This window comes from Eulemur rufifrons, chromosome 7 (genome assembly GCF_041146395.1).
Source record: "Eulemur rufifrons isolate Redbay chromosome 7, OSU_ERuf_1, whole genome shotgun sequence".
NCBI classification, from domain to species: domain Eukaryota; kingdom Metazoa; phylum Chordata; class Mammalia; order Primates; family Lemuridae; genus Eulemur; species Eulemur rufifrons.
This window is the reverse complement of record NC_090989.1, coordinates 285,026,322-285,049,372: the sequence shown is the minus strand read 5'-3', so window position 1 is coordinate 285,049,372 and position 23,051 is coordinate 285,026,322. Positions and strand designations below refer to the sequence as shown.

At 62.6% G+C, this 23,051-nt stretch overlaps 1 protein-coding gene across 1 annotated transcript; it reads right to left on the bottom strand.

The window, feature by feature from the left end:
* Positions 1-2,087: 2,087 nt before the first annotated feature.
* Positions 2,088-21,679, bottom strand: SNAPC4 (small nuclear RNA activating complex polypeptide 4). The gene is made up of 24 exons (XM_069472175.1): positions 21,642-21,679; positions 19,649-19,787; positions 18,630-18,676; positions 17,557-17,724; positions 17,253-17,378; positions 16,691-16,769; positions 16,142-16,223; positions 14,877-14,981; positions 14,725-14,797; positions 14,159-14,323; positions 13,744-13,891; positions 13,351-13,457; positions 13,096-13,190; positions 10,788-10,882; positions 9,374-9,453; positions 8,594-9,070; positions 7,743-7,826; positions 7,312-7,558; positions 6,831-6,901; positions 6,225-6,335; positions 5,544-5,571; positions 3,539-5,064; positions 2,576-2,711; positions 2,088-2,281 (listed from the first exon to the last, which is right to left on the bottom strand). The coding sequence occupies exons 2-23, from the start codon at positions 19,776-19,778 to the stop codon at positions 2,583-2,585; spliced, it is 4,173 nt and encodes a 1,390-aa protein (XP_069328276.1). The 5' UTR covers positions 19,779-19,787; positions 21,642-21,679; the 3' UTR covers positions 2,088-2,281; positions 2,576-2,582.
* Positions 21,680-23,051: the final 1,372 nt, after the last annotated feature.

Below are 23,051 nucleotides of genomic sequence, written 5' to 3'. Positions count from 1 at the left end.
TTCACAGTGGCTGTGACAGGCAGGACGGTGGAGGCCGCCTGGCCGGCTGTCAGAAGCTTAGTGTTGCTCTGGGCTATTTGCTCCAGGCCCCCCAAAAAGAGCCGCCCCTGGTCTTCCCCGCCCACCGACCTACCTCGGGGTCCTCCGGGGCCACCTGCACGGCAGACACCAGACACCTGTAGCCAGCAGCGCCCTGTGGGAGGCAGCGCCGCTGGAGGAGGGAGGAGCCGCGAGGCACGAGGTGCCTGTGCACTTCCTGGCGGTCTGGGAGCTCCGCAGAGCTGCCCGGCCTCCCCAGGGGCCAGTCCTGGTGTCCTGCCTTCCGATTCGCCCAGCCAGGGCGGCCCCAGGAGGTGGGGCAGGGGAAGTGGAAGTTCTCCCTCCACCCTACAGCGGAAGGCTGCTGGGAGCCCTCCCGGCCTGTTGCTGCCCAGGGGTCCTGGGTCCTGGGTCCTGGGAGGCCCAGCCCTGGCACCTGGCAGGTAGAAGTGAGAGAAGAGGCCTCTTGTGGGCTGGAAGAGGCCGGACACAGGCTTCTGGGGGCTCCTCCAGTGGGGGTGCTCTGTGCCTGACACCTGCGCCCTTGCCAGCATCTTGGGGACAGGGGTGCAGGCTTGGGGCGGCTGGCTGTGGGCAGGCCTACAGGGCACGGCAGGGGAGAGCTCACCCAAGCCTGGCTCACACCCACACGACACGGCCAGCACATGCTTGGGTCACACAAGGGCCAGCAGCCCACCTCATGGTGTCCCGGGGGCAGGCAGGCCCAGGAGGCTGCTGCAGGCTCCAGGGGCCGTGGGCACCGGCCACCACCCAGCCTGATGCCCACCACAGCATCCTCCTTGCTGGGTGTCCCCACTTTGCACCTCCCTCTTTACCAGGCTCCATGGGGAGGACTGGGAGGCCACTTCCAGGACCCCGAGCCAGTTTCGGAAGGGCTGTTGGTGGCAGGGCACGTTCGTGGACAAGGGCTGCAGAGTCCTCCGTGGACGGCAGGCTCTGGCACCCCTCTGGCAGCCACAGCCTCGTCTCCGATGTGGTCTTGGAACCCCAGGCCTCGCCTCACCTGGCAGAGCCAGTTAACCAGGCTGCCGCCCGGCAGCTACAAGAAGGGGCGGCTGGGCGGGCAGGGCAGGGAGCTGGCGCAGAGCTCACCTGACTGCTCCCTCCCGTCGGCCCGTGGCCCTCAGCCCTGGGCCGTCCCTGCTGCTGGGCTCTGCGGGAGGACAGCCCGACACCACGCAGGGAGGAACGGGCCTTGGGGTCCCGCTGCCGTGTGGCGCCCGGGCGGTGAGCCCTCCGACAGTTTCCCCGTTTGTGAGAGGAACATAATGGTGGCTTCCTTGTGGCGTGTGTCCTTAACGGTGAGTGAAAATGCCATGTTCTCCGACCATGTCAGAATTAAGCTAGAAGTCAGTAACCGGTATCTGGCAAATTCCCAAATATTTGGAAATTAAATAACAAACCTCTTAGTTGCCCACAGTCCCGCGGAAGTTGCGCGGAAGCCAGGGATGTGCTCCCAGAGCGCTGGCGTGAGGTGGGACGTGCCGTCTGCGGGCTCGGGGCAGCCGGGTTGCCCACGGCGGTTACTGTGAGACAAAGCTCATGGGTGAGCCGAGGGCCTGGGGGCATCGTCACCGCGGAGGGACGCAGGACACGCAGAGGGACAGAGCTGCAGCCGGGACCTGCTCTCGTGCCAGAGATGCCCGTGCAAGAGGGAGGGAGCCCGCGCCGTGACTGTGGGCAGCCAGGTGGCCGCTGGGGTCAGCCTGGGTGGCACGAGGGCTGGCAGCCGCCTGGAGAGGGCACAGGCTCTGCCTGAGGGCCGGAGGCACAGATGCCATCCGTGAGGGGCAAAACCTGCTCCTCTGTCCCCTCCCCAGTGCCCTCGTGCGAGCTGAGGCTCAGGGTCGTGGGCTCATGGGCTGCGAGGCAGCCGCGGGCACAGGAGACTGCCAGGACCCCAGGGCTGGTCCAGCGGTGCCAGGAGGAAGCTCCCTCCACGTGCTCAGTATCTCCAGGCAACAAAACCACAAGACCCTTTTTAATTAAAAAATAGAACTTTATTCCTTCAAATACTCAGGTTTGCACTTGGGGAACAGCTAAGCCTGTGATGACTCGGTCCATTTGGGGGCCTCCCCTTGCCCCCTGCACACAGAGGTCCGTCCCGGGCAGCAGCTCCCCGGCCTCCGGCACTTTCTCCTGCGGGGCGGCAGCGGCTGCTGGGGCAGGCGGGGGCCCTGCCTCTCCTCAGCTGCAGCTGTGGCTTTGGGGGTGTCCTGTCCTGCAGCACAAACACTCGGGTGGGGCCCCAGGCACACCCAGCCAGACCCCATGGGCAGTGCTGTGAGGGACAGGGGCCAAGGCTGGCACTGTGCCAACTGTCCACCTGCTGGACCACCTGTCCCCATCTCTGATGGCCGGGAGGCAGGGCCATGCTTGGGCACAGGAGCCCAAGGATGGGCTACACGGGGGCAACTGGACGGTCCCAGACACCCCTCGTGGCCCCCGTCCCAGCCCCAGGCCCCTCCCGCATGTGCTTTCTCCTGGCTGCGGGGGAGGCCCCCACCCCCCTCACCTGCTGCTCACAGCAGCCGCCTGCGCTTCCGGGCGTGCCGGGAATGCCGGGTCCTGAGCACGTCCAGGTCGGTGTCAAGGTCGGCAGAGGCATCCAGGCAGGAGGGGCCAGAGCCCTCGCCAGGGCCTGGGGTTTGCTGCACACAAAGCCCAGGCAGGGACACGTGTGACCCCCAGCCACAGTAGGCGGGAATCAGGCGTGGGGAGGGAGGGCCCGGAGGGGGTCCCGCATGGGACAGGGTGCCAGCTGTTCCAGGCCCTCCTGCCCCGAGGGAAGGGCGGTGAGGTCCCGGGCAGGGCTTGGGGGCTGCACTCAGGTGTGGGCACGGGAGCTCTCCCAGCTGACTGGGGGCTCAGGCAGCGGCCTTGGGAAGGGAGGCAGACCTGCCCCACGTGTGCCCGGGGCGGGGAGGACCTGCTTTGGGGCTTCCTCGGGGAAAGCCGCCGCGGTGGCGCTGCCCCCAGGCTGCTGCAAGTGGCAGCAGGGGAGGGGCCTTGCTGGGGGCTCCCTGGGTACAGCTGTGGGGGACCCAAGGACAGTCCATACGCTTTCCACGTCAGGGTTCTCATTAGGAAATAAGTGGTTTTACGCACAGAGCTGAGAACACTCTCGCCACACGCAGTCAGGGAGGTGACACCCAGGGGACCCTGTGCCCCCAGAAGTGCTGGGAAGGACACAGCTGCTGCCCTACGTGGACGGCCCACGTGTGCGGCACGTGACCTGGGCCAGCGGCCCCTCTCCGCGTGTCCCCACACTGCCCAAAAGGGGAGGCGACTTCTGCAGACGCCACACGCAAGCGGGGGGCTCGGTGCCCACTTCCTCCTCCCAGGGAACCCAGCTGCCCGCGACTTCTGCCTGTCCCCCCCGCCTGCTGCTGTGGGCAGGCCGGACACGCCAGGGCGGGTGAGGTTGCCACCGGGGCCACCTCGGGTAAGTGGGGCTGTGGCTGGAAGCCCGCCGTACCTGGTGGGGGCTGCTGGCTGCTGTGAGCTCCGGATCGCCCAGGCCCTCGTCCTCACTCTCTGAGCCCCCGCCTGTGGCTGCTGAGAGGGTGGTGGGGACGCCACGGGGAGGCAGGGTGGCCAGGAGCGCGGGGACGGTGAAGGTGGCCAGGAACCGCGCCTTCAGCAGGAGGTAGGCAGGGTTGTCCCGGAGCTGCCCCCGCACCAGCCCCAGAGCGGCCTGCAGGGCTCCGGCCCTGGGCTCGGCCTGGCCCCCGGCTGCCCTGCTGGGCGCCAGGGAAGCAGCCTTGTGCTCCAAGGCCTTCTTGTGGAGCAGGAGACCGGACAGTGCCCGCAGGCTGCACAGGGCAGGGGGCTGGTAGGGCAGCCTGCTCCCCAGGGGGGCCACACACACCCCACCCTGCCCCCGCAGCCACTCCTGTGTGGCCGCCTCACTCTGCTGGGAGAGCAGGCCCAGGTCCAGGGAACCTTTCTCATGCCCAGGTGGAGGCCCTCTGGGCTCCCGTGTCCCTGAGGTCCCTCCTGGATCACTGCCCGGGCCAGCACCACCGCAGGCAGGCAGCCGGCTGGGCCACAGGGCCTCCGCCTCCAGGTGGTCGGCCTGAGGAGACGTGCTGGCCACACAGGCCACCCCACCGTCCACTTCTGCAGGGCCTTGTGACGGGGGCTGTGTGGGAGGGGTCGAGGGGCCTGTCTTGGGGGAAGGGTCTGCTCCCACGTCCGTGCTGGCCTGGGGCTGCCAAGGGCAGCTCAGCCCCAGGGCCCGGGGACCCTGGGCTGCCTGGGTCTGAGCCGGGGGAGGCAGCAGAGCCACCGGCAGCCCTGTGGGGTCCGGGGTCCCTGCTGGCCTGGGAAGGCCCACCACAGCTGGCACAGACACAGGAAGCAGCCCCTGGGCTGTGAGCACCCAGGTGACAGGGAGAGGGATGTTGGCTGCCACATGTGGCCCACCCTTGTGTGTCAGGCTGAGGGGCTGGGTGGGCGGCTGTGCAGGGCTGGGGGCCGCGGGGAGAAAGGGCAGTGCCTCCGGCAGGCCCTGCTTCCGGGACGCGGCAGGGGCCTGAGACTGTCCGAGACTATTCGGGTGGCAGCTCCCAGGGGCCTGGCCTGGGCCCAGCGCAGGGGTTCCAGATGCAGCCGCAAGGGGCAGGGTTTGCAGGGTGGAGGACCCCTCGTCCTGGGCTGAAGTGCCAGCCTCCTGCCAGGAGGCTGAGGTGCCCGGACTAGCCACTGTGTTTGAGGCCGCGGGACCCGAAGCGGGGGGCCCGTGGGGGGCCGGCGGCAGAGCAGGCTGGAGGATCACAGGCGAGGAGAACAGCAGGCGGGGCGCGAGCACCGCGGGGCCCTGGGCGGCCTTCCTGGCACGGGCCTCCCGCAGCCGCTTCTCCCGAAGCAGTTCCGACACGGTCTTGGGTTTGGGCCGAGGGCCGCACGGAGCGGGTGGGGGCACCGGGGCTGGGGCACACTCTGCCCGGCAGCCGGCATCCTTTGCAGCTTTCTGAGCTGTCACGTTGGGGAAGAGGCAGCCTGCAGGGAAGAGAGACTCCGTAACTGAGCGTCTGCGCTGGGCAGCCGTTGGAGCGTGGACACCAGGAACTGCCCTGACCTCAGGGTACCCAAGCCCCAACACCCCGGTCACGGCCCGGGCAGTGGAGGTTCCGGCCAGCCCGGCCCCCGAATCTTGAACATCTTGGAGACTGGGACCGTGGGGTGGGCACTGCTGCCCCCCACTGCTGGCCTGAGGAAGCTTCGTCCCCTCGGGAGCCCGGGCCCTGCCCGACTCTGCTGGCTGGGGTGTGGGCACACCGGTGGGTGCCAGGACGGCCCTCGCTCAGGGCCAGCAGGGGCAGCTGGGAGCACCAAACCCACCCAGCCAGGCTCTCGTCCCTGTGGCGGGGAGTAAAATGAGACCCTGTCACCAGGCGCACGGGTCACCAGAGGCCGTGGCTCAGAGCCAGCGGCAGGTTGGGACTGCCCCACGGAATCGCGGACAGAAGCAGCAGTACCTGGGGTGCTCGGGGCTCTCGAAGGCTCCTGGGAAAGGAGAGGAGAGTCAGCACCTCGAGTTCCTCCGTGTGCTCGGGCCACTTCACCCCTCCCAGACCACCCGTCACCACCACCCCTGCAGGGGGACAAGGCCCCAAGTGCTGCACACGCCCCTGCCGGAGCTCAGCGGCCTCAGGCCTCCCTCCTGCCGCAGCTCCCGCCATGGGCGCCCTGGGAAGTGCTCACTCTGGGGCGGGGCGGCACGGGGTTTGCAGGACGAGGCAGGGGCTGAGGGCCCTGAGGCCCGGGGGGGCATCACAGAGCTGCGTCTGGTCCTCAAACAACAACACTGTTTTGTCGTCCCCCACCCCAGGTGACAGGGCTCTGGGACGAGGCTTCTCACCAGCTGAGCTCATGCAAGTTAGGTTTCTGGGGCAGAAAGGCAAGAACCAGGCACCCCCAGCAGACAGCACCAGTTGCTGACCTCTGCCCGGGGTGGCTGTGGGGAGACAGGCTGGGCAGGTGGGCGGCTCAGTATGGGTCTGACCTGCACCCACCCTGGACTCCCCCAGAACCTCTCAGGGCCGCAGGCCCCCATGTGGGCAGTGCAGACACTCCCTGGAGGGCCCCCTCCCTCCTGTGGCCCCACCACACCGGGGAGGGCAGCGCTCACCCTCACTTCTCGCCCCAAGTGCCACTACCTGCGCGGGACGCGGACGGGGGTCCTGAGGGCCCGCCTGGAGCAGCCCGGGTGTCTGGACCTTCCTCTCTCGGACGACCTCCATGCAGCCAGCAGTATCGATCTGGAACAGCTGAGGGGCACGAGGGTAGTAAAACCTCCCACCCTGGCACCCCCAGACCCCACAGGGCGGGACACCGGAGGGCAGCCCTGGCCGCAGCTGCTCTCAGGAGACTCCGCGCCGCAGAGGCCTCGGCGGGCGCCTGGGGAACCTGCACGGCTGTGCCGGCCTCCCCCGAACCCTCGGCCTTCCCGTCCTGACTTGCACGCGGACCTCGGGCCTGGGCTCCCACAGTGTCCCGGGTGTCACACCCCGACTCCTTCATTTACACCTGATCCCTGGCCCCTGTCACCCTTCCCAGGACACCGTTTAACCCGATGGTGGCAGTGAATGCTCAACAGCCAGCAGCCCGTTCCACGGGAATTTGCCGACAGCCGTAGGCTCGGAAAGAAAGTTCTCCAGAATCGAGAACTGTAGATGACTGGACTTTCAGGAGTGAACCTACTGCAAACTTCAAGACTTCACACCCACACGAGCACAAGGAAACCGACCTTGCTCAGTGCTCACCTGGATGAACAGTGTGAACACGGGGGTGCTGGCCAGGCGGGCGTGCCGCAGCTGCTTCCCGAGGCCGTCGGCTGGGGGACAAGGGCACACGTACAAAGCAGCTCCAGCTACCACGCCCCTCTCCAGGAGGCCCGAGAGCCCTCAGGACTGGGCGCCAGGCAGGGTGGGAGAAACCGCGGAACCGGCAGCACATGCCCACCACTGACAAAGGGTGGGGCCCAAAGAACCTCAAATCCCGCCACCCCGTGCTCGGCTGGGAAGAACAGCCAGTGTCCTGACTGGCTGTCACCGAAGCCTTCGGGGACAGGTGCTCCAACCCCCAACAAGGAACCTGGCCCATCCTAGAGAGCGAGGTGTAGCCCATCCTAGAGGGCCCCCTGCTGAGGCCACTTTCCCTGGCTGACCGCCGTGCGCTGAGCAAGATGCGTTGCCTGGCTCCACCCCCGACCCCCGAGGCGCCCAAAGGAGCCCTGGGCAGTACCTCGGGTCTGTGCCACAGGTCTCCGGGGAGCTGGCAGGCAGGGCACAATGACGTCGCCCACCCAAGGGGTCACAGCCAGTAGGAGCCTGCGGTCTAGGAGCCTCTGGTGCAGAGCATGTCTCCAGCGCCGCCTTCCATTCTGGAAGGTTCTGTGCCACAGCCGCCGCACGTGGGACTGGGCCATACTGTCACCAGAGCTGGCCCCCAGGGGTGCGCCGGGCAGGGGCGGCTGCTTTAGCTTCTCCTTCTGCAGGGAGGAGAAGGCACATGGGCCTCCCGGCCGGCCCGGCTCCCTGGAGTGACCCTGCCCTGGGGGCCAGTGCAGGAGCCAGGAGGGGCCCCGCTCCCCCTCCCTTCAGTGCCTGGGGGAGGGGTGCTCGCACCAGAGGGGTCGTGCAGGCTCAGGCAGGGAGGGGCGCGGGGTGCCTCACCAGCGAGCGGCTGCGCGCGGCCGTGTTGGTCCTGAGCACCCTCAGCACGGTCTCCAGGGGCACCTTCAGCAGCCGGCTCCCGTCCTGACGGAGGAACGGGGTGAAGCCAGGCGTGTGGGCGCCCCCAGCGAGGGGCCTGCCGTGGACATCTCCTCGCCCAGCCTCCGGAGCACAGTGTGCCATGTGGCAGTGCCACCGTGGGAGGCGTGGGGTCCTCAGGCAGGGCCCCCCCAGAGGAGAGAGGATGGCAGCCCCAGGACACTAGCAGCGGCCCCCTGCCCCGAGCCAGGCCCTCGGGCTGATAGCAGGCCTCTCTCCAGTCGAGGTTCCCAGCAGGCCCCGTGGCATGTGCACTCTGCCCAGCTGCCTCGGGGTCCACTGTCCCCCCAGCAACTCCCAGGAAAGACCAGCCTGTTCAACCAGACGGCTGCTCGGGACCCAGCCAGACGGCGCCTGTGCCCACGGCCTCAACATCCCGCGCCCGACCAGGACAGGCGGACACGCAACTGTCGAAGGCAGACCCCAGGGGGTGCGCAGGGCCCCTTCACAGGGAGGCCCTCCTCCTCCCTCCTCTCCCCCTCCCCACCGCCCGGCTCGGGGATGAAATGTTCTAGAAGCGCCTCCAAGTCCAAGCGCTCACTCAGCCAAGCTGGGGAAACGGAGGCCGCCAGCCTCAATGGAGAAGGCTGCCGCCGAGGGGACAGGTCTCCCAAACCAGCCAGAAGCAGAACATTCTGATGAGCAATGAGGGGGTGTCTCTCTACACCTAGGGACACCATACTGTCCCTGAGCACCAGCCTTGGTGACCACTTCCTCCTCGTACCTATTCTGGGGCACATTCTGGGGCCTACCTCGAGGGCCAGCTCCTCTGAGCTCGTCAAAAGCGTGTCCGCGGAGCGTGAGTCCTGGACACCCCGCGGGGCGGTGCTGCGGATGCCGGAGGGGGCCTGCGCCGGACTCAGCTCCTCGCGGGGAGCCGGCGTGGTGGAAGCTTCCTCTCTGCCGCCTTGGGAGGCACTGGACCCCCTGGGAGGGCCGAGGGAGGCAGCGGGGCGTCCTGGCCGGCCTCTTGCCCCTCCTCGCTGCGCCTGGCTGGTGCTCTGTCTGGCAGGAACCCACAGATCCATGTCTGGCACCACATACTGTGGGGACAGCAGCACTTTGCCACCCTCTTGCACCTGCTCCATTTCCGCCTCCGATTCCTCGCTGCTGCTGCTGCTGCTGGTGCCACCGCTGCTGCTGGTGTCTCCACCGCTGCTGCTGGAGCTGGAGCTCCACTGGACACTGCGACGCAGCCTCCGCCGCCGCCTCTGCAGACCCTGCCTCTTCTGAGGGGAGGAGAGGGGCGGGTGGAGGCCTCAGCCACGCAGGTTCACTGACGAGGGACAGCAGGCAGGCCGGCAGGCCGCCCTCCAGGGAGAGGCTGAGCAGGACACCTCTGGGGGTGGGCGGCAGCTGTGCCAGGAGGGCCTCCCTCTGCCCTTGACTGCCCGGAAGAAGAAGGGCCAGAAACCACACATCCCTCTTCCCTCCCGCTCCCCCGCCCCCTTATTCTGCCCAGGGGGCCCCACAGGTGGTGGGACCTTCCCTCTGCCCGCAGGTGAAGCTTTAAGAGCAAATGAACGCCTCACCCCAATCATGACTTTCCACTTGCTCAGACACTGGGAGCCTGACCGATGGGGTAGTTCAGAAGCGATTTTTGCCCAGTGACCTGCAAAAGCGAAACCGCACGGAGACCGCTTCATGCCACAGTCTCTGACGGCACAAGGTCCTCAGCTCAGGGGAAGAGTCTGCTTCCAGGAGACTGTGTTGTTCTCTGGAAGATTCGTTCTGGCCCCCTCGCACCTCACGCTGCCCAGCTAGAAGCTGGGTCAGACACGCCGCTGCCCCTGCAACTTCGGCTCAAGTCTCCGCGGGTGCTCAGCCCCTCAGGAGAGTTCTGGCAAATGCACAACCAGAAGGAAAAATCGCTCCATCTGCATAACGCGGCCCTTGTGTATCTGCGGCACCCGGGCTTCTAGGCCAGACCTTGCTGAGGACCTGCATTCTCTTTCAGACAGCGCTGGCAGGAGGGTGGCAGCCATCGTGTGTATGGGACAGCTGCCTTGGTGCGCTGCATGTCCCGGAGCCTGGCCACCCCACAGCTGGGACGTATGCTAAGGAGATGTCATAAATATGAGCAAAGATTTAGCTATAAAACACTCAGCTCGTTCCAGGCCCACAGCAAAAGATGCGAACAGAAGGATGGCTGAATGACCTGCGTGCCACCAAGAAACATGGCGCAGCCATGGGCAGAGTGGCAGCAGGACAGGGTATGCACAGATGGGTTGCTCAGCCAGACAGCACAGCTCGTGACACGCGGTCAGGTAAAGAGTGGTCAGTTGTACACAATTTTTTTTTTTGAGACAGAGTCTCACTCTGTTGCCTGGGCTAGAGTGCTGTGGCGTTAGCCTCGCTCACAGCAACCTCAGACTCCTGGGCTCAAGCGATCCTCCTGCCTTAGCCTCCTGAGTAGCGGGACTACAGGCATGCGCCACTATGCCCGGCTAATTTTTCCTATATATTTTTAGTGGTCCAGCTAATTTCTATTTTTTTTTTTTTTTTAAGTAGAGACGGGGTCTCGCTCTTGCTCAGGCTGGTCTCGAACTCCTGAGCTCAAATGATCCACCTGCCTCGGCCTCCCAGAGTGCTGGGATTACAGGCGTGAGCCACCATGCCCAGCCGAGTCAATTTTTTAAAAGCTGCCTTTTCCTAGAAAAGGACAGAGGAAGGAGAGGGGAGGTGTACGCCAGCCAACAGCGGTTATCTCTGGGTGATGCGCTATTACTTTTCTTTTTTGTACGTCTGCACTTGTAAGTTTTCTATAATGAACTTGCACTAGGTGTAGCAAGGGGAAACCGCCATCTGTCAACACGAGGAAGAGTGAGGCGGAGGACAGCGGTCCACCTGGGGTCAGGCAGACGGAGCCTCCGACGGTATCTGCAAACCTGCAGGGCGCACGCCAAGCTAGCAGACGCTGGACGACCAAACATATCAGCAACTCACCAACACCGTGTTTTTCTATTAATTCAAGTAACTGTTCCTCTTCTTTTAAATTCCAACGTCCCTTTTTCAAGCTGAAATGCAATCTTCTGAGATATCTGAAAGTGACATGAAAACAAGGGGACATTTTAGACGCTGAGACACTTCCCACTGCTATCCTGACTTCTGCGATGGTTTCTTAGATATGTCACAAAAATCACTAGCAACGAAAGAAAAATATAAACTGGACTTCATCAAAATGTAAACCTTTGGTGTTTCAAAGGAAACCATCAAAAAAGTGGAAAGAAAACACACAGGCTAGGATGGTCAGAAGACAGTCATCTCACTTACTGTTCAGCCAGTTACAGACTGAACTTCTGGTTCTAAGACCTTACGCTTCTCACTTCTGCACTTGACTAGTCTCAAAAAAAGGGAAAAAGAGAACACACAGCCTGGTCCCCGGCCACGCCACCCTGTACACTCTGATCTCGTCTATCTCGGGGGCTTAGCGGGGTCGGGCTGGTTAGTACTTGCAGGGGAGAAAACCCAGACCAGGACAGAACGTGTGCAGACCACGCATCTGATAAGGGACTTGGGTCTGAAATCTGCAAAGAACTTGCAAGCCAATAAACAAAACAAGCAGACGATTTGAATAAACGTTTTTCCAAAGAAAAATATATACGAATGGCAAACAAGCCCATGAAAAGATGCTTAACATCCTTAGTCACCAGGAAAATGCAAATAAAAATCACCATGATTCCACTTCACACCTGCTAGGATGGCTGTTGTCACAAAGAACAAGTATCTCGAGAATGTGGAAAACTGGAATCCCCGTGCGTTGCTAGTGGGAACACAAAGTGGTTCCCCCTTCGGAAAACTGTCTAACGCGGACCTGCCACTGCACCTGGCAGCTCCACTCCTGGGCTGTACCTGAGAGAAACAAACATGTCTGTCCACGTAACAAATGGACATTCATGTTTCCAGAGTTCACCCATGTTGTACCAGAATGCGCAGAAATACAGTATTTACTAGAATTTCATTGTCTTTAAGGCTGAATAATATTCCATTGTACGGAAAGACAACATTTTATTCATTCATCTGTCAGCAGACACACTGGGGTTGTTTCCCTATTTCGGCTGCCGTGAATGACGCTGTACAAATACGTTTGGGTTCCTGCATCCACTTCCTTTGGGTTTTACAGTTACCAATTATCGTGGGTATCAGGCCATGTTCAACTTCTCGAGGAACCAGCCTGTCTTCCACAGCAGCTGCGCCATTTTACATCCCCACCAAAACGTACAGATGTTCCAGTTTCTCCACATCCTCACCCACATGCGTTACTTTTCTTTTTGTTTTGTTTTTTGAGATAGGGTCTCGCTCTCTTGCCCAGGCTGGAGTGCAGTGGCGTCATTAATAGCTCACAGCAACCTCAAACTCCTGGGCTCAGGCGATCCTCCTGCCTCAGCCTCCTGAGTAGCTGGGACTACAGGTGTGCAGCACCATGCCCACTAAGTTTTAAAAAAAAATTTTTTTTAGAGATGGGGTCTCGCTATGTTGCCCAGGTTGGTTTCAAACTCCTGGCCTCAAGTGATCCTCTTACCTCAGCCTTCAAAAGTGCTGGTATTAGAGGTGTGAGCCACCACGCCTGCCCCCCACCCCTTTTTAATAGGTATCATCCCAATCTGTGCGTGGTCTTGACTTGCACTTCGTGACAACTAACGATGCTGAGCATCTTTCATGTGCTTATTGGGCATCTGTATGTGTTCTTTGCAGAAGTGTCTGTTCAAGTATTTTGCCCACTGTCGAACTTTTGCTGTTGAATAGGGCTTCTTTCTGGGGTGATCAAAAGGCTTTAAAACTGTGGTGATGGCTGCACAGCTGAATGGATACACTAACAACCACTGAACTGTACACTCCGTGAATGGACTGGATGGTATGTGAATTTATCTCAATAAAGCTGTTTTCAGAAAAGACAAGCAGGAAAGGAGGGAGGTGCGGCTGCCTGCCCAGAGACTGTGCCCGTCAGTGATCTGGGAGAATTTAGACACCACGGGTCAGGAAAACTGCCAACCAGGACGCCCTGTCTCTGGTGGAACCTGGGTCTTGTCCTGGCAAATGAGGGATATAAATATAAAAGTCTGGCTTGGAAAAACAGCTCACCCTGCCTTCCCAGTGAGTCAGCTGTGGTGCACAGACCCCCGTGGGCCACACCCTCTTCCTACAACAGCAACGCACTCCCAGCCACTGTCACCTGGCCTGCCTGCGGCCTGGGTGAGAGCGAACCTCACTCACACCCCAGCGAGCCCCTCCCTCCCGGCGCTGCGCAACTCACCGATCTCGGCACTGGGCATCGCTCCTACCTGGCACCTCTTCCCGGATTTTAAACCAATCCTGCTCCCCATATTTGGCAACTGCTTGAAGCAACTTCTGCAGGAAGGACGAGCACAAATGGCCTCTCTGCAGGCACAGCCGTAACCTCCCCGTCCTGAACTCAGTCGCAGAAGGGACCCTCAGGGGCGTAGCAGCCACTGCGGACAGCTAGGTTAGATTCCCCGAGGACGGTTCTCCTCGGGTCCCACGAACTTACAGCATCTTCCTCTGGGGCCCAGAACCCCTTTTTCAGGTTGGGATCCAGGCTCTTGGTCCACCGATAGATGAGCTGCATGGAGTCTCTCCCCTCCATGTAGTAGACAACTGGGGGAGAGGGGCCACGTGGGTGCCAAGGCTCCTGCCCTCCACTCAGGGGGCACTGGGGACAGGCGGCCTCCGGGGGGCCGAGACACCCACTTCCCAGACGGGTCGCATAGCAAAGAGTCGTTCTGATCCCCAAGAACCCAACTGTGGAACACCTGGGACTACGGAACCCCTCGCACTTCCTGCCGCCCCTCCCGACTGCAACAGCGAGCCGTCCCGCGGGTCTGTGCTTCCACGCGAGGGGCCCCGGGCCGCCAGGGCCCTGTGGCAGCCCCAAGGGCCTCACTTCTGCGGTAGGGGATGTGGCTCCCGACGCGCATCTCCTGCACCAGCTGCGTGAGCATGCGGTCCTCCTCCTCCGTCCACTCCCTGCGCCGCAGGGCTGTGTTGTGCCGCTGGAACGTCTGCAGGCACTGGAAGGCGCTGCGGCGGGTCTTCCCAAGGCCCAAATGGAAGCAAAACGGTGTCACCGTGCTTTGCCCCACACGCCGAGGCACATCCAGACCTGGCTCTGAGAGGCCCGGGGACAGGTGGGCCCTGAGCGCCCCACGGTAGCACCCGTCTGTAAACCTACGCTCTCCTCCCACTGGGGTCCCAGGGGGCGGCGACCACCGGCTCTGCACCGCCCAGCTCTACTATAGGCCCTACACGCACTCAGGTCTCCTGGGCCCCCTGGGCTCAGATTGGGTCCTGGTCCTTACCCCCAGCTCCTCTGCCACCTTCTGCCACTCCAGGTGGCCGTGCGAGGCTGCAATTGCCTTCAGCCGCTCCACCTCCTCCCCACTCCACTCCTGCTTGTTGATGCTTGGGTGCTCAGAGTTTTGCCAGAACTTTCGGATCTCCTCCGCGCCACGGCCTCCTTCAAACTGCACGACAGAGAAACTCAGCCTTGTGGGGCTGCTGACCTCAGAGGCCCCCAGACAAAGCTCCAGGCCAAGCTCTCGCTCCCTGCCAGCTGGTGGCTTCCACAGCTGGAAGTAACCGGAACCTCCACCCAGCTCACTGGGCCTTGCGCTGCCAAAAGTGCACATTTGGCTCCAAATGCAAAGCCAGGAGCCTTCAAGACCGTCCACCGCAGGAGAGAGAGATGCGCCCATCAACAGGGGAGGGCCCGCGAAGCCACTCACTGCTCTTGGCTGCTGGACGCGCACTTGACCAGAAGGGTCACGGCGGATCAAGGAGCTGGGAGGGTGCAGCCTTCCTGCCCAGTTCCGACCCACGCCCCATCCCTGCAGGCTGCCTGGGGCTCAGGCCGGCCCCAACTCACGTTAACCTTGGAGATCTTCTCCCAGTCATGGTTGTCCAGCCTGTTTCCCAGTAAAGCCTCTTCTGGGAGCTGGCTGGAGAAAGGGACCAGGGCACCGTGTCACGCCCAGCCTATGGGCTCTCCTCGGGGCTCTCCCGGGGCCCCCGTCTCACTTGATATCTTGGATTTCCTTCTCAGCTTCCCGGATCTGCTTGTCCAGGGCCTGCCTCTCGGGCTCGCTGGAGAGTCTGCTCTGCTTCTGCTGCAAGTACTCAAGCCTGCAAGGCAGGGCGGAGGCCAGGGCTGGGGATGGTGCTGCGCACTCTGCAGGCCTGGGGCCCTGCCTCTCTGGGGCCCTGCCTCTCTGGGGCCGCACTGGGCAGGGCTGGCCACTCCGATCAACTCAGCGGTGCAGAACTGTGACTCGGTTCACATTCTGAGCCCGCCTTATCCTCCCTGCCTCAGTCTCCGCCCCCATAAAGGAAGCAGGAGCACTCACCTCTCCTGCCGTCAGCAGGGTCAGAAGAGCGGCAGCACGTTTGCTGATGCAGGTGGCGATTACCTGCTCCCCCCACCACGTGTCAGAGCCCGGCCCACACCCCTCCCGAGCGTCAGCGTCCCAGCCCCCACCCTGTGCACACACCCCAACTTGTGCCCAGCAATGGGGCCAGCAGCTGCTTCGTAAGCCTACAGTTGCTGGTAAACAGCCACCTCCTACATCAGGCTGGGGGGAACCCAGCTCTCCCATGGCCTGAGGAGGGACCCACTGTCACTGCTGCAAATCCTGACCGTGCACATCAAGCCGTGAGGTGCACGTGGGCCCCTGGGACCCCCCGACCTGGCCACAGGCCTCCCAGTGCCCAGAGAGGCTGTCTGACCCCGGCTGCTTCCACCCTGAAGGCACCACCTCTGCCTCCAGCCCTCGTGGCACCGCACAAGAGCAGGTGGGGACCCCGCTGTGCTGTCCAGGCCCTGCTGCCCCCCGCAGGGGCCGAGTCTCCTGGTGCCCAGCTCTGGGCGGCACCTGTGTCTACTGTGTCTCCAACCACAGTCTTCCAGACCACGGTGTCCTCTGTGGAGCATTTACAAAAAGGCAGCACCCCGTGATGCATTTTGGTCACCTGACGTCACCCCATCAGCAAACACATTAAGTGGGTTTCATGGACGGTTCCCATTTTCACAGGGGGAAGCTGAGGCCCAGAGGGAAGAAGCTACCTGAGCCACACAGCTCAACGCAACTGTGCAGCCTGGCCCTGCGCTCCTGCTTGGCCACGATGTGGCCGCCGCCTTCGGGGGAACGGGCATGAAGCTCAGGAACCGGCACCTCCCAGCGGCAGGGAGGGAGCGTGGCTAAGCTGCACCTGTGCCGGGCCCACGCCGGCCAGCTGCGACCCTCCTGCGGCAGGGGACGGCTGTCCTCTCATCTGTCGTGACTTACTTCAGTAACTTGGGCTGCAGCAGACGCTGCAGGCGGTCGCTCACCACGGACTTTCTGAGCAAGGCTTTTTCCCAGTGTTTCCCTGAGGAGAGATGACCATGACATCATCGGAGGGTCTGGCGTGTCCCCAGGATGCACGTCATTCACTGAACCCTCTCCACAACCCGGGCGCCACCATCAGCTCCCACTTCCAGAGCAGGAGACGGATGCTTAAAGGATGAGGGAGGGAGTCACTGTCTGATGCCCTCTGGGCGCCAGCGCCTCCCCGAGAAACACGGCCCCACCTGAAGCCTGGCACAAGCTCCTGGCAGGGAGAGACCAGAGAGTGTGGGGTGGTGGCCCCGGCCTGCCCCTAGTGACTGGCATCCTCGAAAGGACGCTGCTCAACTGGAAAAGGCTGGGGGTCAAGTGGCCAGTCCCAGTGGTCAAGGCCAGGTGCCCAGGAGGTCCCAGCAGAAGGGTCTGGGAACCACGGCACAGCCCTGAGAAGAGGAGGCCTCCTGTGTCCCAGAGCTCACTGGACGCCGAGGGCCTGGCCTGGGCTCTTACACTTGGTCACGAGCAGCTCTTCGAAGGCCTTGATGCCCTGGGCAGCCTTCTCCCGCGTCTCCTCATTGGCAGGAGGCCCCTGTCAGAGCACACGGCAGCACAACGTGAATATACCTGTGTGCTCACCTGAAGGGCCCCAAACGTCCCTCCTGGGTCCACACCAGGGCGCAGGGCCCCTTCCCCGCAGCCTCCTGGTGGGCAAGGGCAGACACTGGACCTCGGGACCCAGAGCTGCTGCCACGTGGGTGGCTGTGGCGCACGACCCGGCCGGCACGCGCAGCGTGGGCTCAGCGACTCCACGAAGGTTGACGAGGTCGGGGCTACTGCTGGAAACACTGGGGTCCACACGGTGAGGCCCTGCTGACCATCGTGGTGCCACTGCGCGGGGAGACGTGCCCCAGGTGGCCCACCTGAAGGAGAGGTCAGCTCACCCACCCGGGGAGGGATGCACAGGGATGAGGCAGAGAGTTCTGAGGTTGGAGAGTTACCCTGAAGCCCCCAAGGGAATTCACAACCACCCAGCAGACTGTGGGGACAAGAGCTTCCTCCCTCGGCCACTCACCACTCCGGTGACCCTGTCCTTGAAGTACGGCTTCATGAAGTGCCCTATGTACACATTCAGGGGCAGGCTCTTGCTGTCCTTCACCTTGGGGCCTTTGGGCCCGGCCAGATCCCACATGATCTCCTCCTGTGACAGACACAAGGGCCCATCTGTGGGCAGGGCAGCAGTGACACCCCGTGCAGAAGGAGACCCCTGGGTGGAAGTGAGGCAGGCAACCGGGGAGCCCTGGTCCTGGGAGCGGGGCTGTGAGGGCTCCTGGGGTCAGGAGGTGTCGGCACGAGGAGCGGCCGTCACCCCATCCTACCTGCTGCTCCCGGTTCTGGGTCAGCAGCAGGCTGACCTCTGCCAGCTTCTCACGGATGACCTCCTGGTAGACCATGTTCAGCTGCAGGCAGGTCTCTGGGTCTTCAGGGAGGGTTCTGTCCTTGGCGTCATCCTCATCATTGCTGGCTTCACCCCACCTTTCTTCTTCCTGGTTGTGAGGCAGAAACTGCCCATGAGCATACGGGACAGATAGATGTTCTCCCACCCTCTGGGCCCCAGCCTGAGCCCCCCACCAGTCACTGGGCCCCTGGGACGCTCAGGTAGCTCTGGCTTAAGACCACCCAAATGTGGAACCAAGAAATGACCCTGATGGGCGGCCATGGCACGTTCGCGTCTGGGGTGGCGCCTGCCCCTCCCAGAGTCGAGCGTGTGCGTTTCCTCATCCGCAGCGTGAGGGGAGGTGGGGTCGGTGTAGGAAACAATCAGCTTTAAATTGCTACAACAAACGTTTCTGCACGGCCATGAGAAACGCGCCATGAGCCTGCGCCGCCACTGCCAGCGAGCCGCATTGCCACGATCTCGCTCACGTGGCAAGATCACGGGCAAGCCACGGCTCCAGAGGGCCACCCAAGCCAGGGGCGTCAAGGTGCCCATCTGGAGGCGATGAGTCCAAAGCCACGGAGCTAGGTCAGTCCACGCCAGGGGCAGCACGGCCACTGAAAACGTGAGGCCGCTCTGAACCTGACTCGGCGGAAAAATAAGCAAAGGGCAGCGCACAGTAACTGGCACACCCCAGCAGCTGCCAGGTGCTCTCGTATGTTAACTGATTTGTGCTGCGGGGACACTGAGGCACAGAGAGAGGAGCTGTGAGGGGCAGGGCCCCGGCACACACCCTGCTGCCTTCTGCGTGAGACGGTCCCTTACGAGACCGTCAATATGGGCTCAGGAAAAAGCCACGAGGCTGTTACTAGCAGTTATTTCTGTAGACAACTCTAATATTGACAATAAATGCCCTGTGGCGTTTCTTTCTCTGTAACACACCCCCTCCCGGGCTACTTTGGAAGGTGGCGACAGGTCTGACCCAGGACACAGCTATGTCAGGCCAGCAGTTACCAAGATCGGGGGATCAACGGCGTCCAGCCCCTCACCAGGCAGCAAGTCTGTGGGAAACAAAAGCACACCGTGTTGGTGACCAAAGACGGGAAGGGCACGTGGCACGGCCACCGCGGCTTCCTGGGCAGTGCAGGTGGGGGAGGGGCTGAGGGGCCCCGGCTGCGAGGTGATGGGAGCCTCAGAGTGAGACTTGGGGTGAACCAGACCCTTCCTGGCTCCCTGACAGTGCAGGGCGCACACTTGACCAAGGCAGGTCAGAGAGAAGATGCCGGCCTAACACGAGGGGCCCCTAGACACACGGGACAGAACTCCAGCGTTCACTAGACTACGTGTGCTGTCTCCCGCCAGAGGGACGACAGGGAAGGCTTTGCAGCACCAGGCTCCATCCTGAGGGAGCTCAGCCAGTGAGCGGCGGGAGGGCACAGATGCGGAGGCCCTGCCCACACAAGATGAGACAGGTCACCCCAGAGCCAGCCCTGGGCCCAGGGAGAGGTGGGCAAGGGGGGCGGGCAGCTATGGGCAGGTCTCTAGCCAGGGGAGCACCAGTCAGGGTTGGGGGAGGCTCAGGGAGTGCATGGGGAGAGACAGCATGGGCCTCCACAAAGGGTCCCTTTAGGAGGGGCTGCCCAAGCCCAGCAAGAGATTCTAGGGGCGTGAGTAGTGGTGACTGTGCAGACCGGCCCGCGGGCTGAGTCCTGGGCCCACCCCTTCCAGAAGGGCACACTGCAGAAGCCCAGCATGCTCACCCTGCGGGCCCCTAGAGCCCAGGGCTAGATGGCAGGACCCTTCCTCCCTGCCCCTTTCCAGGCAGCAGAGGCAGGGCGCTGCGCACAGCCAGCGGGTCCAGAGCATGACAAAGGGGGCGCTGTTACGGGCCCTCTGGCTGGGGGAGAGGCAGAGGCCAGTGTTGGCGAGAAACAGGGCCGAGGCCAAGCAGCACCACGTGGCCACACAGATCCAAGGGCAGACACAGATGGTCTTAGCCACGTTCCAAGGAGGCCGGGTGCACAGGAGCTTACCTGCTTCAGAATCTGAATCGAGACTTGATTCGGAGACCTCCACGTGGATACTTGAGGAGCTGGGGTCCAAAATCCTTTCTAGCTCCTTGATCTCCTGTGTTATTTTCTCCCTTTCAGCATCTATATCCATGACGTCTGCCTGCCTCCAAAATACATTATGAGACGCTAGAAACCAAGAGTGTGCCAGAATCTCGTTCTCTTTCAGACATACACGCCTGCAGAGGATGGCAGAAGCCTGCTCCAAAGCAGGTACCTGAATCTCAAGGGAGATCCGGACTCAGGCCCAGCCCTGGGCTGCACCCTTGCACCCCCCTGCACCCCACGAACACCTGCTCTGCAAGATGCCAAAGCCCCGTGAATGTCTCTTGCCTCTCTGAGGCTACCCCCACATAGGTGGAGTAGATGGACACCAATATGGCCCAACTGCATGGTCTCTGCTCCCACACCCACAGCACAAGGGAGCCGGTCACCCAGTGCAGAAAGTGCAAGGTGCAGGGGCAAAGACCCTAGAGGACAAGGACGAGGCCCATGGCCCCTGTGACATCTAAACCTATGACCACAGCTTCAGGTGCATCCTGCTCTCCATGGCACAGAGCTGGACCCACAGACGGCATTTGAAAAATGTCCACCGAAACACAGACTGACCAGCTGACGGTCACTAACAGCACTGGGAAGTAAGCTGCCCGCAGGCAAAGCTTTCTGTCTGCTTTTGCTGTACCGCCAGCATCCAGAGCAGCACCTGGCACGTGGCAGTGTCTGACTCAACAAGCAGAAGCAGACACGAAGCTTTCCTCTTAGCAACACTGGTCTGGGAAGTCTGAAGGGGGAAGGAAGCTGGGGAGAGAGAAGGGTGGGAGAACAAGGCATTAGCAGAGAAGATTCCAAAGAAACACAAGCACAGGCCCAGGAGGAACAAAGAGAAGCATCCTCCCCTGCTCTTGGCACGAGCTCTCCCTGCTGGAGACTCTGGGGGAGCCTCCTGCGGCTGGAACGGAACAAAAGCACCCACCAATGAGCACTCGTCAGCGGGCCCAGCAGCCCATGCCCCTCATTCCTGCGCTGGATGCACCGTTTATACTTGAAATGTTTCTAACCCTGCAAACCAAACCCAGCTAAAAGTCAGCGACATCTGCAGAACTAGTAGCAACCACTGGCAGGTTCAAAGCTGCCATTTCTTCCAGGCAGGGCAGGGAGGGAATGTTTTCTTCTGGAAGCCTGGCCTTGAAGGCAAAGGCAACTTGTGTTTTGAAGACAAATTCATTTTCAACTCCCTCCTCCACCCCCTTCCCGTGTTGCTCATAAGTGATGAACAGCAGGAAGGTCAGAGTCACAGTCCAAGTCCTGAGCCCTCTGCCTGCGGCCCTCCCTGCCAGTGGGTGTTCATGAGGGGCTGCCCAGGGTGGTGGGCACAAGACACTCCAGCCCCAGATCCTGAGACCCGGCCCAGGCCTCACGGCTGGCCCCAGTGAACCCAAGGAAGCCGTCAGTACGGGGCGGGGTGCTAAGGGCGCTGGCTTGGGAGACAAACCCGGCCCTAGCCCCGTTCTGCCTCGGGCAATCACTTGCCTCCTCCCAGCCTCAGCTGCCGCGTCTCTAAAATGGGGTGAGGAGTCGCCTGCACAATCCCCAAAAGCACTTGGTGCAGGACCTGGCGCACGCGGGCGCCCTACAGCCGGGGCCCCGCGGACAGTGAGGACCGCGGGATGAAAGGGCGGCTGTCTCGGCGGGACCTCCGGGAGTCGCGGCCTGCGCCCCTGCGCCGCCTCCTGCAGCCCGTTCCCAGCCGAGGGTCCCTCCGGGCCAGAATCCCCACGGGGTTGGGCCTCCGGGTCTCCCCAGCCCGGCAGGACCGCGACCACGCCGGGCCTCAGTTTCCCTGTCTTTGGGAGCTGCTCCGCCCTCCCCCCCCGGGCCTCAGCTGTCCGCTCCTCGGGACCGCGCCCCGTGGCTTCCGGCCCCGCCCAGCACCTCACCTGCCCGACACGGCCCTCACCTGCGCGCGCGGCCACCACCGTCGCCCGGGCGACCGCAGACACGACGCTTCCGGCGGCCGCACGACTGGAGCGCCGCGCGCAGGAAGTCCCGCCTCCTGAGGCGCGGGGCTCGCCGGGACGCCGCTGCGGCCCGCGGGGACCATAGAGAGGCGGGCTGCTCGGTGCTGCCCTCGCGCGGCCGCCCTTGGGACCACCTCCTGCGTCCGGGGCAGGAGACCGGCTGGGACCGGGACAGGCACCCAGCCACTGCCCGGCTCGGCCCGCCTGGTCGCCCGGTCACGAGCCGGCTCCCACGAAGCCCGACGAGGTAGGGCGGTTTGGGCGAGTTCTCGCCGGCCGTGTGACCTTGGGCAGCCCCCGGCCTCTGGGTGCCTGTTTCATCTTGTCAATTGCACCTCAGAGTTTGGTGGGCAACCAGCGCGAAAGCGCCCGAAGTGCTCACTACTGTCCCAGGCAGGTGTACAGGACTGAGCACCAGCCGAGTCACAGGGTGGGGATCCCGCGCAGAATTCACCCCCTGTGGGCCTTTAGGGTGTCCCAGCCTGGAAAGCTGCCCCAGGGAACTACCCTAAGTGGGCATTCATTCATTCAGGAACATTCCGGGGTTGACCCTGGGCCGGGGGCTGGACATGAGCCTGCTCTCTGAGGGACTGTGAGCGTTGGAGGCACTCCGAAGCCCCCAGCGCAGCCTGGGGAGAGTTGGGGGAGTCAGCTGGAGAACCGTAAAGGGGGCTGCTGTCCACCCACGGGTGCGCTTTTGGGGGCAGAGGGCTAGAGCCAGCGAGGCCAAGCTGGGAGTTTGGTATTGGCGCAAAAGTAGAACTGAGAGAACGGAACCATAAAGCTGCTGGCCCCTCGGTGCTCATCAAGCACCTCCCGTTTCATTCCCTGAATTGTGAAGGGACCTGCCCTCACGGGGCACGAAACCCTGGGGCAGACAGATACGGCACTGTGAATTTTATTTTTAAGCTTTTTGCTATGGAACGCTTCAAACACACACCGAGGAAGAACAGCACAGTGAACGGCTGCGTATCTACCCAGACTCTACCCTGCTTGCCAGCTGGAGTGTAGGACCCAGGATAGGTGCAACGTCTAAAGCTGGCTCTGGTGGCCACCCTGCCCATCCGGCATGTCCTCCCACCCCATAAAATGCTGTCTCTCCTGAGGGCCTCGGAACAGGTCTGCAGCCCAAGCGTCCTCCCCAGAAGTCCCAGTACTACCCCGTATGCCCAGCAGAGAAGCTCATTCCAGCACTTTCCATACTACCCTGCCTGAAGTCTGTCCTGACAACAGAATCCAGACCTGCTTTCACCAACAGGCAGGTGTGTGAGGTGCCATGTGGGCGGAGGCTTGAAGGCACGCTCAGCGGTGACTCTGGAAAGCTCTGACCTCTGCCTGTAGCTAAGGCC

Excerpts from the sequence above, each read along its gene's own strand:
- SNAPC4 (XM_069472175.1), bottom strand. The coding sequence starts at position 19,778 with ATGGATATAGATGCTGAAAGGGAGAAAATAACACAGGAGATCAAGGAG. Across the intron at positions 16,770-17,252 it reads AGGACAGGGTCACCGGAGTG|GGGCCTCCTGCCAATGAGGA; the intron begins GTGAGTGGCCGA and ends GTGCTCTGACAG. Across the intron at positions 14,324-14,724 it reads AGAAGATCTCCAAGGTTAAC|TTTGAAGGAGGCCGTGGCGC; the intron begins GTGAGTTGGGGC and ends TCTGTCGTGCAG.